The sequence below is a fragment of the Leucoraja erinacea genome, chromosome 13, assembly GCF_028641065.1.
Source record: "Leucoraja erinacea ecotype New England chromosome 13, Leri_hhj_1, whole genome shotgun sequence".
In the NCBI taxonomy this organism is placed as follows: Eukaryota; Metazoa; Chordata; class Chondrichthyes; order Rajiformes; family Rajidae; genus Leucoraja; species Leucoraja erinaceus.
Window position 1 is genome coordinate 53,683,853 of NC_073389.1, and position 18,449 is coordinate 53,702,301.

The 18,449-nt window shown below is 51.4% G+C and overlaps 2 protein-coding genes across 2 annotated transcripts in view; both read left to right on the forward strand.

Moving 5' to 3' along the window:
• zgc:153372 (uncharacterized protein LOC767695 homolog) overlaps positions 1-11,166 on the forward strand; it is a 31,462-nt gene extending 20,296 nt beyond the window's left edge. Inside the window, exons 8-10 of the mRNA XM_055645252.1 lie at positions 979-1,121; positions 4,137-4,262; positions 10,066-11,166. Coding sequence (XP_055501227.1) covers positions 979-1,121; positions 4,137-4,262; positions 10,066-10,200 — 404 coding nt within the window. The 3' untranslated portion in view covers positions 10,201-11,166. The remainder of the gene's footprint in view (positions 1-978; positions 1,122-4,136; positions 4,263-10,065) is intronic.
• A 1,915-nt stretch (positions 11,167-13,081) lies between these two features.
• Positions 13,082-18,449, forward strand: part of LOC129703061 (ubiquitin carboxyl-terminal hydrolase 25-like) — a 148,107-nt gene continuing 142,739 nt past the window's right edge. The window contains 1 exon segment of the mRNA XM_055645251.1: positions 13,082-13,175. Coding sequence (XP_055501226.1) covers positions 13,134-13,175 — 42 coding nt within the window. The 5' untranslated portion in view covers positions 13,082-13,133.

Consider the following 18,449-nt stretch of genomic DNA (forward strand, 5'->3'; position numbering starts at 1 on the left):
CTGGACTCTCCCACTAGTGGAAACATCCTCCGTACACCCACTCTATCCAAGCCTTTCACTCTTCGGTAGCAGTGGAGTGGGTAGAGTTGCTGCCTCACAGCGCCGGAGACCCGGGTTCGATCTTGACAACGGGTGCTGTCTGTACGGAGTTTGCACGTTCTCCCCGTGACCTGCGTGGGTTTTTTTCCTAGATCTTCGGTTTCCTCCCACACTCCAAAGACGTACAGGTTTGTAGGTTAATTGGCTTTGGTAAATGTAAAAATTGTCCCTAGTGGGTGTGTAGGATAGTGTTAGTGCGCGGGGATCGCTGGTCAGCCTGGGCCCAGTGGGTCGAAGGACCTGTTTCCCCGCTGTATCTCTAAATTAGACTAAACTAAGTTTCAATGAGGTCCACCCTCATCCTTCTAAACAAGGAACTGCAGATGCAGACCACTTTCTGTCCTTTGGTCACTTTTGTTCAATGCTGTTACACCTTGCCCAGTTGCCTGGTGATCGACCACTTTTCATCTTCTAACACAGGGGCCGGCAACCTACGGCCCCCGGGCCGAATGCGGCCCGTAATCCGAAATCATCCGACCCGCAGGCGTATTTTTTTTTTCCCGTAATCATCGGTCCCGCCGAGCTCTGGCCGTACCGCACCCTGCGCAAAACCGCCGGCACAGCCGCGCACCTTCTGTGAACACATTTAAGAAAGAACTGCAGGCGATGGAAAAATCGAAGCTAGCCAAAAAATGCTGGAGAAACTCAGCGGGTGAGACATGCAGGGCTGCCTAACCCGCTGAGTTTCTCCAGTATTTTTGTCTACCGCCTGTGAACACGTGATTTGATGCCTGGCCATCCGTGGCGGGATCCGTGTGTACACGTGATAGATGTGGCCCGCCACCCGCTCACAGACATGCGTCCCGGCCCCCAAGCAGAACAAGGTTGCCCACCCCTGTTCTAACACGTGGATGCTCCGGTGATTTTTAATGTCCCCAGGAAACGTGCGCTACGCCTCTGGAACCTACCGCTTTTTCAAGCTGCCTGCAGTGAGGAATGAGGGGAGAGACCTCGTGACGTACAAGGGAACCGTCAGCGAACACCTGCACGAACTGCACTTCGATTCTGTTCACACTTTCAAAGTAAGAAAGTTCAAGTCAGCCGCGGGCGGGCCAAGGGAACTCGGGTGATCAAAGATCGAAAATAATATATATTGTAAATACTCAGCACTTGATTCCAGCCACACGTCTGTGGGGAGCGAAACAGAGCTAATGTTTCAGGTCAAAGAATTTTTTGCCAAACCTGAAACATTTTCTCTTCCCACTGTTCAACTCTTTATTTATCTTTCCCCACCAAGTGATAGGAACAGAATCAGGCCATTCGGCCCATCAAGTCTACTCCGCCATTCAATCATGGCTGATCTATCTCTCCCTCCTAACCCTATTCCCCTGCCATCTCCCCGTAGCCAAAGATCCTACAGCGAGCAAGATAGCCCACTCGACGAAAAAGACGTAGTACGGTCATGGGCAGATTCAAGGGTAATTTTCTACCCCATTCCCATAACCGGCTTCCGTCTCCGCACCAAAGATCCCATCACAGTGGAGCAAAGATACTAGTGCGGAGACGGAAGCCGGTTACGGAAACATCCTCGTAAAAATAAAAGTTATTTGGTAAAAATCTTCTCCTCATTTTCAGAATTTTAATTTATTAACACAAACTTTTCCCCCGCAACGTTGATTACACTGCGGGTCGGTTCGGGTTGGGTCATGTTACAGAAATGGATGAGAAAAAGGCCCAGGTTCCGCTCTGTTGCGTACTACACGTCAGCCCATTGCATTTAGAAGGTGTGGTCTATCTTGCTCCGCTATAGGATCTTTGCCCATAACCCCCGACACCCGTACTAATCAAGAACCTATGAATCTCTGCCTTAAAAATATCCATTGACTTGGTCTCCACAGCTGTCTGTGGCAAATAATTCCACGTTGTGCTGCCAATCCCCCCCTATATCTCCTTCCCTTCATCCTCCTCTTTGCTTATTCTCTTTATTGCTCCTCACACTCCCTTCCCTCTCTTTGTCTCTTTTCTCATCCCTTTGCCAACTCTCATTGCCCCCACTGCCCTCCCACCCCCTCTCTCCTCTCCACCACTCCTCCCCTCCCCACCACACCTCTGCTGCAAGCCCACGGACCCAACCCAGAAGAGTAATGCCCCTGTCCCACTTAGGAAACCTGACGGAAACCTCTGTAGACTCTGCGCCCCACCCAAAGTTTCCGTGCGGTTCCCGGAGGTTTTTGTCAGTTTCCCTACCTGCTTCCACTACCTGCAACCTCCGGCAACCACCTGCAACCTCCGGGAACTACACGGAAACCTTGGGTGGGGCGCAAAGAGTTTCCGTTCAGATTTCCTAAGTGGGACAGGGGCATTATTAGATTTTGCTCTTAAGGCTAAAGGGATCAAGGGATATGGGGAAAAAAGCAGAAACGGGGTACTGATTTTAGATGATCAGCCATGATCATATTGAATGGCTGTGCTGGCTCGAAGGGCCAAAGGGCCGACTCCTGCACCTATTTTTCTATTTTTCAAACGACCCAAACTAATCCAAGAAGGGTCTCCGTCCCGAAACATCGTCTGCAGATGCTGGTTTATACCAAAAATGGGCACTAAATGTTGGAGTAACTCAGCGGGTCAGGCAGCATCTCTGGAGAAAATGGATAAGGTGACGTTTCGGGTCGGGACAAGAACAAATTTTCTGAAGAAGGGTCCCGACCTGATGCTTCAACTACCCATGTTCTCCAGAGATGCTGCCTGACCCGCTGTTACTCCAGCACTCTGTTGATCTTCAGTAATTCCTCCTTTTTCCTAATTCTGTAACTGTCCAGCAGGTGGCAGGCTGGTGCAAGTTGGCCCAAAGTGCCAGTGGCTTAGAGAGCATAGTCGTACAGCATGGAAACAGGCCCTTCGACCCAATTCATCCATACCAACCAACATGCCCCATCCTCGCTAGTCCCGTGCCTGACCAACATCCCTCTCAACCTTTCTACCCATGCACTTATCCAAATGTCTTTTGAATGCAGTTATAGTATCTGCCCCAAATATTTCCTCTTACAGCTCGTTCCATATACCCACCATCCTCTGTGTGTATAAGTTGTTCCTCAAATTAAATCTTTCACCTTTTACCTTATACCTATTCCCTCAAGTTCTCGATGCCCCTAGGCAGGGTAAAATACTCAGTGAACTCCCCCTATCTACTGTGAGTCTGTGGAATTCTCTGCCTCAGAGGGCGGTGGAGGACAGGTTCTCTGGATGCTTTCAAGGGAGAGCTAGATGGGGCTCTTAAGAATAGCGGAGTCAGGGGATATGGGGAGAAGGCAGGAACGAAGGTACGGGGTACTGATTGAGGATGATCAGCCATGATCACATTGAATGGCGGTGCTGGCACGAAGGGCCCAATGGCCTACTCCTGCACCTATTGTCTATTGTATTCCCCTCATGGTTTAACACACCTCTGTAAGATGACCCATCAGCCAACCTGCACCTGCTCAACCTCTCCCTATAGCCTGCCTAACCTCTCAATAGACAATAGGTGCAGGAGTAGGCCATTCGGCCCTTCGAGCCAGCACAGCCATTCAATGTGATCATGGCTGATCATCCCCAATCAGTACCCCATTCCTGCCTTCTCCCCCATATCCCCTGACTCCGCTATCTTTAAGAGCCCCATCTAGCTCTCCCTTGAAAGTATCCAGAGAACCTGCCTCCACCGCCCTCTGAGGCAGAAAATTCCACAGACTCACAACTCTCTGTGAGAAAAAGTGTTTCCTGGTCTGCGTTCTAAATGGCTGACCCCTTATTCTTAAACTGTGTGGCCTCTGGTTCTGGACTCCCCCAACATCGGGAACATGTTTTCTGCCTCTAGCGTGTCCAAAATCCTTAATAATCTTATATGTTTCAATAAGATAATTCAATAATTCTCCTTATAGATCTAGCCTGTCCAATTTCTCCCTATAGACCTGTAGCAACTCTACCACTGCGCCACTGTGCAGCCCCAATAGACAATTGTGAATGAGGTTGCAGGAATACTGGGCAGTAAATCGCTCGCGTTCTTCCATAGTTACTGCGATGCCTTGTTTGCAGACGTAATTCTCATTTGTGTCTTGCAGAAGGACAAACCAGTGGAGGTTGACGGAGAGCTGGCCATGGTGCTAAAAGCCTCCCGCTTTGCCTCTCACTTCATCATCGAACCTGCCGAGAGAGGGGAAGCACCTTTAAAAGATGAGCCTCAGCAGGTAAGCAGGCACGGTGGCGCAACGGTAGAGTTGCTGCCTCGCAGCGCCGGAGTCCCGGGTTCGATCCCGACCACGGGCGCAGACACTGGAGTCTATACGGCGGTCGGGCAGCGGTAGAGCTACTGCCTCGCAGCGCCGGAGACCCGGGTTCGATCCCGCTTACAGGTACTGTCCGTACGGAGTTTGTACCTTCTCCCCGGGACCCGCGTGGGTTTTCTCCAGGTGCTCCGGTCTCTTCTCACACTCCAAAGCAGTACGGGTTTGCAGGTTAATTGGCTTGGTATAATTGTAAATTCTCTCATATGTCGCTTGGGTAGTTTACACCCCAGCGGTATGAACATTGACTTCTCCAATTTCAGGTAGTCCCTGCTTTCTCCCTCCTCCCCCTCCCCTTCCCAGCCCTCCCACAGCCCACTGTCTCTGCCTTTTCCTTGCTTCTTCCTGCCACCCCCCCACCCCTACCCCCACATCAGTCTGAGGAAGGGTGTCGACCCGAAACGTCTACTATTACTTTGCTCCATAGATGCTGCCTCACCCGCTGAGTTTCTCCGCCATTTTTGTCTACCTTCGAAAATTCAAGGCTGATCATTTACCTCTGCACCACTTTCCTCCACTAAACCCTTATTGGTTCCAATACCTTGATTCCATCCACACATCCCTTGTTTCTTAATACCAAGAGGAAATGTATTGATCTCACCTTATTATCATCCTAAAATGTATTGATTAATATAATAGCGTCTTTCCATAGACTAATGACTTGTTCAGTGAAATATTGTTTCCTCAGCTAATTTTTGATAATAAAACATTTTGCTGCTCATCATTTCATTGAATAGAAACATAGAAAATATGTGCAGGAGTAGGCCATTTGGCCCTTCGAGCCTGCACCGCCATTCAATATGATCATGGCTGATCATCCAACTCAGTATCCTAGACCTGCCTTCTCTCAATACCCCCTGATCCCTTTAGCCACTAGGGCCACATCTAACTCCCTCTTAAATATAGCCAATGAACTGTGGCCCCAACTAGATATAGATAGATATGCCATTTATTGTCACTATACATGTACAACTACCTTCTGTGGCAGAGAAATCCACAGATTCACCACTCTCTGTGTGAAAAATGTTTTTCTCATCTCGGTCCTAAAAGATTTCCCCCTTATCCTTAAACTGTGACCCCTTGTTCTGGACTTCCCCAACATCTGTAATAATCTTGACAAGAATGGCACCCTCTCAATCACAGATGCTGAAGAGAAAGGAAATGATGGGGAAAAGTTCACCCAAAGAGCATAGAAACATAGACAATAGGTGCAGGAGGAGGCCATTCGGCCCTTCGAGCCAGCACCGCCATTCAATGTGATCATGGCTGATCATCCACAATCAGTACCCCGTTCCTGCCTTCTCCCCATATTCCCTGACTCCGCTATCTTTAAGAGCTCTATCCAACTCTCTCTTGGAAGCATCCAGAGAATCGGCCTCCACCGCCATCTGAGGCAGAGAATTCCACAAACTCACAACTCTCTGGGTGAAAAAGTTTTTCCTCGTCTCCGTTCTAAATGGCCGACCCCTTATTCTTAAACTGTGTGGTCCCTGGTTCTGGACTCCCCCAACATCGGGAATATGGTCATGGCTGATCATGCAAAATCAGTATCCCATTCCTGCTTTCTCCCCATATCCTTTGATTCCGTTAGTCCTAAGAGCTAAATCTAACGAGTGATAGAGGTCTGGAGCTTGTTAAGGAAAGATCACAGGAACCTGGACACAGGTTACAAGGACTCCTGGGCCTGACCTCTGGGGAGAGACAATAGACAATAGGTGCAGGAGTGGGCAGGCTGGGGCTTTATTCCTTATTAATTAGAGATACAGCGCGAAAACAGGTCCATCGGCCCACCGAATCAGTGCTGACCCAAAGTCCCCGCACACTACACACACACACTAGGATCAATTTACAAATTTACCAAGGTCAATTAACCTACAAGCCTGCACATCTTCGGAGTGTGGGAGGAAACTGACGCACCCGGAGAAAACACATGCAGGACACGGGGAGAACGTACAAACTCCGTACAGACAGCGCCCGTAGTCAGGATCAAACCCGGGTCTCTGGCGCTGTGAGGCGGCAACTCTACCCGCTGTGCCACCGTGCCGCAGAGAGTGCAAGAGGTTGAAGAAGTGATCTGATAGAGGGGTATAAAATCATGAGTGGAATAGATAGGGTGAATGCACAGATTAGTTGCATCAAGAACCATAGGGCATAGGTTTAAGTTGAGGGGAGAAAGATTTAATAGGAGGCTGAGAGGAGGGTGGTGGAAGATACACAATAGTGGCTTTTAGAAGGCTTTTGGATCAGCACCATATCTGAGGAAGGACGTGCTGGCTCTGGAGAGGGTCCAGAGGAGGTTTACAAGAATGATCCCAGGAACAAGTGGGTTAACATTTGATGAGCGTTTGTCGGCACTGGGCTGGAGTTTAGAAGAACGAGGGGGGACCTCATTGAAACACAGAATAGTGAAAGGCTTGGATAGAGTGGATGTGGGGAGGATGTTTCCACTGGAGGGAGAGTCTGGGACTCAGGGTTAAAGGGTGTTCTTTTAGGAAGGAGATGAGAAGGAAATTATTGGGTCAGACGGTGATGAATCTGTGGAATTCTTATGGGGAGAAGGTAGAAAAATTAGGGGTTAGGAGGGAGAGATAGATCGGGCATGATTGAATGGCGGAGTAGACTTGATGGGCCGAATGGCCTATTTATACTATTCCTTATGACCTTATGAGCACATGGATAAGCAGGGGATAGAGGGACCACGTGCAGCATAGATTATTTGACCTTGTCATCTTGTTCATACTGTTGGCTGAAGGGCCTGATCCTCTGCTGTTCTGTTGTGTGTTCTATGCAATTATTCATCACCGAGGTAATTCTAATTCTGGGAGGCAGAGAACAAGGATTTGATGTGCATGGAGGAACTGCAAATGCCGGTTTAAACACAAAAGGCTGGAGTAACTCAGCGGGTCAGGCAGCATCTCTGGGGAAAAGGAACGGGTGACGTTTTGGGTCATAGAAACATAAATAATAGGTGCAGAAGGAGGCCATTCGGCCCTTCGAGCCAGCACCACCATTTATTGTGATCACGGCTGATCGTCCCCAATCAATAACCCATGCCTGCCTTATCCCCATATCCCTTGACTCCACTAGCCCCTAGAGCTCTATCTAACTCTCTCTTAAATCCATCCAGTGATTTGGCCTCCACTGCTCTCTGTGGCAGGGAATTCCACAAATTCACAACTCTCTGGGTGAAAACGTTTTTTCTCACCTCAGTCTTAAATGGCCTCCTCTTTATTCGAAGACTGTGGCCCCTGGTTCTGGACTCGCCCAACATTGGGAACATTTTTCCTGCATCTAGCTTGTCCAGTTCTTTTATAATTTTATATGTTTCTATAAGTTCAAGTTCAAAACTCCAGTGAATACAAGCCTAGTCTTTTCAATCTTTCCTCATATGACACTGCCTCAATCACAAGGATGTCCTTCCTCAAATTAGGAGACCAAAACTGTACGCAATACTCCAGATGTGGTCTCACCAGAGCCCTATACAACTGCAGAAGAGACCCTTTGTCAGACAGAGAGTTATTGACGGCACTTAGGAGAAGTGAATGGAAGATATGCAAAGAGCAACGATGATCGAGGCAAGATGGAGGCTATGGCGTAGGTGATAACGAGATACCGAAAGTGAAACTCAACACGATGACGGTGAAACTAGTACAACGACTAAGCTGAGAGAGGGACGGAGAGAGAGGGGATGCAGGGTTTCTTGATGTTAGAGAAACCAATATTCATGTTGTCAGAGTGAGGCCCAGCGTAAATTGGAGGAGCAGCACCTCATATTTCGCTTGGGTAGTTTACACCCCAGCGGCATGAACATTGACTTCTCTAAGGTAGATAAAAATGCTGGAAAAACTCAGCGGGTGAGGCAGCATCTATGGAGTGTAGGAATAGGTGACGTTTCGGGTCGAGACCCTTCTTCAGACCGTCTAAGTTTGACCTCTAACTCCAGGTAGCCCTTGTTTTTTCTCTCCATCCATTCCCCCTTCCCAGTTCTTCCACCAGTCTTACTGTCTCCGACTACATTATATCTTTGTCCCGCCCCCTCCCCTGTCTCAGTCTGAAGAAGGGTCTCGACTCGAAACGTCGCCCATTCCTTCTCTGCAGAGATGCTGCCTGTCCCGCTGAGTTACTCCAGCACTTTGTGTCTACCTTCAATATTCGCACTGCTGGGTTGTAAGCTACCCAAGCCAAATATGAGACTTGAAATGTGTTTAAATTAATTTATTTGAATTTGCACTCACTGGCTGTGATGTAGCTTTACAAATCCCTTTAATTTATGCCTCTCCAACCAGAATTATTTCCTCCACATCTAAGGCTGTAACTCAGCATTGCACTGGAGTTGAACAAGTAAAATCCCCCAGTATGGGTGGAACGATGATTTATAGAGTCTGCAATAAAAACCTGCCATCCAGCTATTGTGATCATTCCAATGGAACAAGATATTCATGTCACAAATGTAGAGACATAGAATCACAAAGTGATTCAGCACAGAAACAGGCCATTCGGACCAACTTGCCCACACCGACCAACATGTCCTATCTACAGGTAGACAAAAGTGCTGGAGAAACTCAGTGGGTGCAGCAGCATCTATGGATCGAAGGAAATAGGCAACGTTTCGGGCCGAAACCCTTCTTCAGACTGATGTAGGGTGGGGAGAAGAAAAGGAAAAAAGAAGAGGAGGAGCCCGAGGGCTGAGGGAAAGCTGACAAGGGGAGGAGACAGCAAGGGCTGCCAGAAATTGGAGAATTCAATGTTTATGCCGCTGGGGTGCAGACTGCCCAAGAGGTGCTGCTCCTCCAATTTCCGGTGGTGCTCACTCTGGCCATGGAGGAGGCCCAGAACAAAGAGGTCAGATTTGGAATGGGAGGGGGAGTTGAAGTGCTGAGCCACCGGGAGATCAGGTTGGTTAATGCGGACCGAGTGGAGGTGTTCGGCGAAACGATCGCCAAGCCTACGCTTGGTTTCACCGATGCCTATCTACACTTGTCCCACCTGCCTGCATTTGGCCCATATCCTTCCAAACCTGTCCAATCCATGTACCTGTCTAATTGCTTCTTAAAAGTTGGGATAGTCCCTGCCTCAACTACCTCCTCTGGCAGCTTGTTCCATACACCCACCACCCTTTGCGTGAAAAGGTTACCCCTCAAGATTCCTATAAAATCTTTCCTCTTTCACCTTAAACCTATGTCCTCTGGTTCTCAAGATTGTTAAGGGTTTGGACACGCTAGAGGCAGGAAACATGTTCCCGATGTTGGGGGAGTCCAGAACTAGGGACCACAGTTTAAGAATAAGGAGTAAGCCATTTAGAACGGAGACGAGGAAACACTTTTTCTCACAGAGAGTGGTGAGTCTGTGGAATTCTCTGCCTCAGGGGGCGGTGGAGGCTGTTTCTCTGGATGCTTTCAAGAGAGAGCTAGATAGGGCTCTTAAAAATAGCAGAGTCGGGGGATATGGGGAGAAGGCAGGAACAGGGTACTGATTGGGGATGATCAGCCATGATCACATTGAATTACAGAAGGACCTCTTTGCTCCTATATACGATTCCTCTTGTGTCGACACTCAGAATGTATTACATTTTGGGATGTTTTTGTTTTATATGTATTTTATATTCCAGATAAAGTTAATTTTGTAAATTTTAAAAGAAATGCTGTTTGAAACCAGGTTGGATTTTTACCTATGCGAGAAAACTCTTCCTTTCTCATTTTGTCTCTAGTGCTGTCACTTAAACCCCTTCCTGCTAGCAGACACACTGGGATCATCCATCCAGCAATGCTCTAAAGTGCAGAAAGCTACCCTTTGTGGAAATAAGACTGAAGAGGCAAGCAAACGTCCAGTGCTTGAAGGCTGAAGAAGGCTAAAGCGGGGGCTCGGCGATCGTTTCGCTGAACACCTTCGCTCAGACCACCTGGACCTGCCTGATCACACGGGTGCCAGACACTTTAATTCCCCTTTCTTACCCTTCTGTCCTAGGCCTCCTCCATTGTCAGAGTGAGGCCAAATGTAAATTGGAGTAACAGCATTTCACATACCGCTTGGGCAGCTTACGACCCAGTGGTATCACTCTTGATTTCTCTAAAAAGTAACCCCTGCATTCCCTCTCTCTCCGTCCCTTCCCACCCAAGTCGTTCCAGCTTCAAAGTCATCTTGTTGAGTCTCATTCTTGTATTCATTCTCACCGAACAAACAGCTAAATGAAGAAGGGTCTCGACCCGAAACGTCACCTATTCCTTCGCTCCATAGATGCTGCCTCACCCGCTGAGTTTCTCCAGCATTTTTGTCTACCTTCGATTTTTCTATCCTGCAGTTCCTTCTTAAACAGCTAACAATGACCCGTTTCCTGTATCATGGTTACTTTTTTGCATATGTCATTCATTTGTTCTCTCTCTCTCTACATCACACGTCTCTGTCTCCCCTTTCCCTTATCCCCTGACTCTCAGTTTGAAGAAGGGTCTCGACCCAAAACGTCACCCATTCCTTTCCCCCAGAGATACTGTTTGACCCGCTGAGTTACTCCAGCTTTTTGTGTATATCTTCAGTTTTTAAAACCGGCATCTGCAGTTCTTTCCAACACATAAAGATTTATACATTATGTTTTAAGGCACCGCAGATGCTGGTTCTAAACCCGAAGACAGACACAGTAACTCAGCGGACCAGGCCTGGAGAGAAGGAATAGGTGACGTTTCAGGTCAAGACCCTTCTCCATGGTCAACCCGAAACGTCACCTATTCCTTCTTTTAAGAAGCCATATTACTTCTGCAAACCGCTTTTGTTAAATTTTAATCAAAATTGTTCAATTAAAAAAATTAATCCCCTGCATTATTTCCTTTTAGTGTCTATTTATTTTATGATGTGAAATTGCAAACATTTTGCAGGTGAAATTTAAGGTTTCTTTGTTTCGCAAGAAAGAAGAAGTAATATTAACCAAAGGACACAATTCTAAATGGTTACAGGAACACACAGATCTGAAGAGAATGTGTATAATTCACTATTAGTCCAGTTTATTCAAGCACATTGGCAGGGCTGGCTGAAAACCCCTCCCGTACCAAATCCTATCATCTCTCATCTCAATGCCACTCATCACCCACCCTCTCTCATCCATCCCTCCTTCCTCTCTCCTTCCATCCCTTCCTACTCCTCACCTCATCAGTCCAGCTACCTCCCCTCATCCTTCTCTCCCTCCCTCATAGGCTCCTCCATCGCCCTCACCTCTATCCCCCTGCCTCCTCCAGCTCCTCCCTCACTTCAAACCTTTATCTCCCTTACCTCCCCTCCGCAGTCCAGTCCACCCATCCTCTCCACCTCCCCTCAGTCCAGCACCCTCCCCACTTCCCCAGCCATCTTCACCCTCCCCATCTTTATCCCCCTCCCTCCTCCTCATCTCTGTCCATCTCCCTTCCCTCATCCTCCCTCCACCTCACTACCTCCATCCAGCTCTCTCCCTCCTCCAGTTCCAACCTGAAGCCCTCTCCTGCAGCCATCCCTCCTTTAACCCCCTCTCGCTCTTTCCCTCCCTCCCTCCCCTCATCCTCTCCCTCCCTCCCAACCCCTCTCCCCTCCCTCATCCTTCCGTCCCTCACCTCAGTCCAGCCCCCTCCCTACCCTCATTTAACCCTTCCCTCCTTCCCCTCCTCTCCCTCATCTTAACCTCCCTTCCCTCAGTCCTGCTTCCCTCATCTCCCTCAGCCCCCATCCATCACCCTCGCCACCTTTATTGTCCTCCTCCCCCCCCCCCCTCACCCTCTCTACCCCCCCTCCTTCACCACACACCCTCTCCCTCCCTCCTCCAACTCCTCCCTCCGCTCCCCACCTTTATCCCCCATCTCTCCCCCTCCTCAGCATCTCCTTTCCTCCTTCCGGCTTCTCCCTCAGGCCACTCCTTTTTTCCTCTCTCCCTTCATCCCCCCCCCTCTGTACTCTCTCACTCCCTTCCCCCCAGCCCCCCTCCTTCACCATCCCCTTCCTACCTCCCCTCTTCATTTCTTCCTCCGCCCCTCACCCCTCTTCACTCCCTCCCGCACCCCTCCTCTCCCTCCTCCTCTCTTACCTCCATCTCTCTTCTCCCTCCCTCTTCACTCCCTCCCCTCTATAGTCCCTCTCTCCCTCCTCTCTTCTTTCCCTCCCCTCTTCAATCCCTTTCTCCCTTCACTCCTCTTCCCCGCTTCTTCCTCCCTCCCTCCTCTCCCCCCCTCTTCACAGTCCCCTCCACCCTTATCCCCTCCCCTCCATCCCCTACTACTTCTCCCTCACCCCTCTCCCACTCTCCTCTCTTCACTCCCTCCTTTCCCCTCACACCCTCCCTCTCCCCCTACCCTCCTCCCTTCCCCTCTTCGGTCCCTCTCTCCCTCCCCTTCTCTTCCCTCTCTCCCTCTCACCCTCTCCCTCTCACCCTCCCTCCCTCCCTCCTCTCTCCCACTCCCCCCTCCACTCTCTCGCCCCCACCCTCATCCCCTCCCTCTCTCTTCACTCCCTCCTCTTTCCCACTCCCTCCTTTACCCTCATCCCTCTCCCCCTCCTCACCCCTGTCCCCTCCACCCTCACACTCCCTCCTCTCTCCCTCCCCTCCATCCTCTCCCTCTTCATCCTCTCTCACTCTCCTCCCCACTCCCCTCCACTCTCTCCATTCCCTCCTCCTCCCCTCTTCCCCCTCCCTCCCCTTCACCCTCTCTCCCTCCCCTTCACTCTCCCCTCCCTCACTCTCTACCCCTCCCTCTCCCCACCTCCACCACCTCCTCCTCCCTCCCCCAGCTCCTCCCCCTTCACTCAGCTCCACTCGTTTCGGCCATGACGGTGGAACAGAACGTTCTGCAGCAACACTCGCAGAAGGTGAGGCCCGTGTCCCCCCCCCTCCCCGTCCCCGTCTCCCCCTCACCCTCCTCTCCCCCACACTCACCCCCTGGGCCGCTGCCGCCGCCGCCCCATCCCACCCGCCGGCCGCGGGGAGACACAGACACAGGGAGAGGGCGGGGCGGGTCGGGCCTGGTGCCGCGCGGCGCCGCTTGTTTACCTCACGCCAGGGGCCGCAAATACAGAGCCAGGCCCCGGGCCCAGCACGGACCCCCACCCACAGCACCCACACCCCGACCCCACCCACCCAGTACCCAGCCCCCACCGACAGCACCCACCCACCCACCCCACATCACCCAGTACCCACCCACACCCACCCACAGCACCCACACCCACCCCGACCCCCACCCAGTACCCAGTACCCCAGCCCCAGTACATCCACCCCACAACACCCCAGCCCCCCACCCACAGCACCCACACCCACCCCACCCCCACCCAGTACCCAGTACCCAGCCCCCCACCCAGCCCCCACACCCCATCCAGCACCCACAACACCCAGCCCCCCAGTACTCACCCAGCCCCCAGTACCCACCCCAGCACCCAGCCCGGGGTAGAGAGGGGAGGGAAGGGGGAGTGTGGGAGTGAGAGGAGAGGAGAGGGGGAGTGAAGGGGAGGTAGAGATAGGGGGGGGGGGGAGAGGGGGGGGAGGGAGAGAAAAAGGGAAGGAAACGAAGGGAGGGAATAAGGAGAGGGGGAGGGGGAGTGAAGGTGAATAATGAGGGAGGGGGAGGGGGAGGAGGGAAGGGAGAAGGGAAGAAGGGAGGGAGGGGGAATAAGGGTGGTGGAGGAAGGGAGAGGGGAGTGAAGGAGGGGGGGAGGGTGAGAGGAGGGAAGGAAGGGGAGTGAATAGGGGGGACGAGAGTGGTGGGAGTTTAGGAGGGAGAAGGGGAGAGGAAAAGGGGAGGGGAGAGGGAGGGGAGTGAGGGTTGACTAGAGTGGGAGGGGAAGGGAGGAGAATGAGAGTGCCGAAGAGGGGTAAGGAGGGAGGGCAGGGAGAGATATGGGAAAGGAGGGAGGAATGAGGAGAGGGGGAGGAAGGAAGGGGAGAGGAGAGGAATAGGGGTGGGTGAGGGGGAGAGAAAGAGGGGAGGGTGTGGGGGGGGAGGAGAGGGAGGGAAGGGGGGAATGAGGGAAGGGAGGGGGAGAGGAGGGAGGTGTGGGGGGGGGAGTGGGGGGGAAAAGGGAATGAGGGGGAAGGGGAGGGGGGGGAGTGGGAAGGGGAAGAAGAGAGAGAGAGAGGGAGGGGAGAGGAGAGAAGGGGGGGGAACAAGGGAGGAAGTGAAGGGAATGGGAGGGGGAGAGAGGGGTGGGAGAATGCAGGGAGAGGGGGAAGGAGGGAGGGGCAGGGAGAGAGAGGGGGGTGAGGGGAGAGATATAGGAGGAGGGGGAGGGAGGAGAGTGGGTCAAAAGGAAAAGAGGGAGGGGAAGAGGGAATGGGAGGGTAGAGATAGGTAGAGCTGGAAGGGAGGATGAGCGGGGGAGGGGAGAATGGGTAGGGGAGAGAGTGGGTAGGAAAGGGGAAGGATGGGAATTGAAAGAGGGAGGGGGTGATGGTGATGGGAGGAATGTGGAGTGGGGGTGAAAGGGAGGAGAGTGGGGGAAGGAGGTGCAGTGAGGAGAGCAAATGAGGAGAGGAGGGTGAGGGCTTGGGAGGAGGAGTGAGGGAGGGGAGACTGAAGGAAGGAGGAGTGGGGAGCAGAGGAGTGGAGGGAGGGAGTGAAAGGGGGAATGGGGATGAGAGTGAATGAAGGGGAGAGAGAGTGGGGAAAGAATGTGAGGGGATATAGGACGGGAGAGGAGGGAGGAGAGGGAATGGGGTGAGGGGGGGAATGAGATGGGAGAGAGAGAGGTTGAGGGCTTGAGGGGGGGGGGAGGGGGAGAGAGTGGGATGGAAGGGAAAAAGGAGTGTTGGGAGAGGGGGAAGTGAAGGGTGGATTGGTGAGCAAAGAAAGGGGAAGAATGAGGAGAGGGGGTTGAGGAGGGAGAGAGGAGTGGGAATGAGGGGGAGGGGGGTGATGGTGAGGGTGTGAGAGGAAAGGGGACAAAGGAGGGGAGGGATGGAGAACGGGTGTGAGAGATGAGGGAGGGGAGGGAGAAGAACCAAGGGAGGGGGGGTGGGTGGAGGGGATAGAGAAGCGGAGAGCAAAGGAAAGAATGGGAAGGAGAATTAGACAATAGACAATAGGTGCAGGAGTAGGCCATTCTGCCCTTCGAGCCAGCACCGCCATTCAATGTGATCAGGGCTGATCATCCACAATCAGTACCCCTCTCCTCCCCCTCTCTCTTCCCCCCCTCCACCCTCATTCCCTCCTTCCCCTCCCTCTCCCCCTTCTCCCCATATCCCCTGACTCCGCTATTTTTAAGTGCTATCTAGCTCTCTATTGAAAGCATCCAGAGAACCCGTCTCCACCAGAGAATTCCACAGACTCACCACTCTCTGTGAGGAAAAAGTGTTTCTTCGTCTCCGTTCTAAATGGCTTGCGCCTTATTCTTAAATTGTGTCCCCTGGTTCTGGACTTCCCCAACATCGGGAGCATGTTTCCTGCCTCTAGTGTGTCCAAGCCCTTAACAATCTTATATGTTTCAATGAGATCCCCTGTTGACATCGCATCGTGTCATCGGCCGTCCTGAAAAGGACGTGAGCTTCAGGTGACAATCAGTGGGAAGCCATCACTTGTCGCAGTAGATGATGGTGGTAGCAGAATTAGCTCAGGTAATTCCCGCGACATGGACACTTCTACTATGGGGCTGGATTTAAAGGTGGAGAAAAGGAAGGGGCAGGGGGAATACTTCCACTACTTCCCCACACAGCCATCAGGTTATTAAATTTGGCTCGGACAACATTAATAGCCCATTATCTGTTATTTGCACTTTATCAGTTTATTTATTCATGTGTGTAAATATTTATATAATGGTATATGGACACATTGATCTGTTCTGTAGTCATGCCTACTATGTTCTGTTGTGCTGAAGCAAAGCAGGAATTTGATTGTCCTATTAGGGACACATGATAATAAACTCTCTTGACTTGACTTGAAGGGGCAGAGGCTGGGGGAGAGACAGTGTGAAGGGGGTGAGGGGGGGGGGGGGGGGGGGGGAGGGGAGGGGCTGGAGGGGGAGAGGGTTACGGGTGGGGAGAGAAGGTACAGAGGGAGAACGGACAGGGGTGGGTCCCATGGGAAGGGAAGGAAAGGGTAGGCAGAGTGGGTCTGGAGAAAGACGGGTGTTTTTTCAGAAAGAACTGCAGATGCTGGTAAAATCGAAGGTACACACAAAATGCCTGGAGAAACTCAGCGGGTGAGGCAGCATCTGTGGAGAGAAGGAATGGGCGACATTTCAGGTCGAGACCCTTCCGGGTATACTGGATGGTTAAAGGATGGAGGGGTATAGGGTGAGGGAGACGGGGAGGTGGGGTAGGAGAGGCGAGGGGAGGAGGTGGGTGTGGTGGAGGGGGGGGGTAGCAAGACCGGGGGGGGGGGGCGGCGGGGTGGATATTGTGGAGGAGGCTGGGAGAGTTAGGGGGAAGGGTCACATAGGGAGGTGGATAAGGGGCCGGAGCTCGTAAGGGAAAATTAATTTATAAAATATTAGACTAAGTGGGACCTGTTGGGTCCCGTCCCCTCAATGCGGGGTTGCAGGGGGGGTGCTTTCATCGGCGTCACACACGCACACTAACCACCCCACACCCACACACTAACTCTCCCCCCCCACTTTGATATTTTTATTAATATTACTCATTCACTCCTTTCCCCCCCATCCCCCGCCCTATCCACTCACGCATAGCCCCCAACTCACAGGCACGGGCGGCTAGGAAGATACATTTATAAAATATATCTGACGTGCTGGAATATTTCTTGTATTTCATTGTTCCGACCTCTTGATTTTCCTTGACAATCATCACGCTTGTTTGGAGGCTCTGCCTTCTGTGGCCAAGGTTTATTCACTGCAATTTCCTCCCAATATTCAGTTGAAGGGAGGATGAGGGAGAGATAGAGAGGGGGGGGGGGGGGGGGGGAGGGGGGAAGGAATGGAGTAAGAGGGAGGGAAGAGATATAGGAGAGGAAGAGCGAGGAATGAGGAGAGGAGGGAGAGAGTGGGGAGGAAAGGGGAAGAAGAGAAAGAGGGAGGGAGGGGTGTGAGAGGGAAGGGAGTTGGGGGAAGGAGGGGCAGAGAGGTGAGGGAATGAAGGGACAGAGGGGACGGAGGGAGAAAGAGGAGAGGAGGGTGAAGGCTTCAAGCTCTCAGTTGAAAAGCTCCTGAAAGCTTTCTCCTTGACCATGTCTGTCTCTGTGGTTAAATTCAGTCTCATATCCAGCGACTTGCATTACCTACAGTCCAGTTTCAGTTTGATTTATTGTCACGTGTACCGAGGTACAGTGAAATGCTTTTTATTGCGTGCTAACCAGCCAGCGGAAAGACAATACACGATTAAAGTCGATCCATTCACAATGTATAGATGCATGATAAGGGAATAACGTTTAATGCAAGGTAAAGCCAGCAAAGTCCGATCAAGGATACACAGAGAGTTGTGAGTCTGAGGAATTCTCTGCCTCAGAGGACAGGGCGGTGGAGGCCAGTTCTCTGGATACTTTCAAGAGAAAGCTAGATGGGGCTCTTAAAGATAGTGGAGTCAGGGGATATGGGGAGAAGGCAGGAACGGGGTACTGATTGGTGATGATTGGCCATGATCGCATTGAATGGCGGTGCTAGCTCAAAGGGCCGAATGGCCTACTCCTGCACCTATTGTCTATTGATAGTCAGGGGTCATCAAGGAGGTAGATAGTAGTTCAGCACTGCTCTCTGGTTGTGGTAGGATGATTCAGTTGCCTGATAACAGCTGGGAAGAAACCGTAACAGCTGGGAAGAAACTGTTAAAGAAAGATGCCTTGTGTATCATTTGTCATGTTAAATTTGGTTTCTCCAAGATAAACACCACTTGACCCAGGACTTTAAATTCCAATGCAAGAATGAAATGGAACGTAACATGCAGAGTAATGGAAAACCCTGCACTATATGATGCAGTTATGGGGTCGTACAGCATGGAAACAGGCCTTTCGGCCCTACTCTCCCATGCTGACCAAGATGCCCCATCTATGCTGGTCCTACCTGCCCACGTCTGGCCCACATCCCTCTAAACCTTTCCTGTCCACGTACCAGTCCAAGTGTCTTTTAAGTGCTGTTATAGTACCTGCCACAAATACCTCGCTTCACATACCTATCACCCTCTGAGTGAAATTGTCGCCCCTCGGCTTA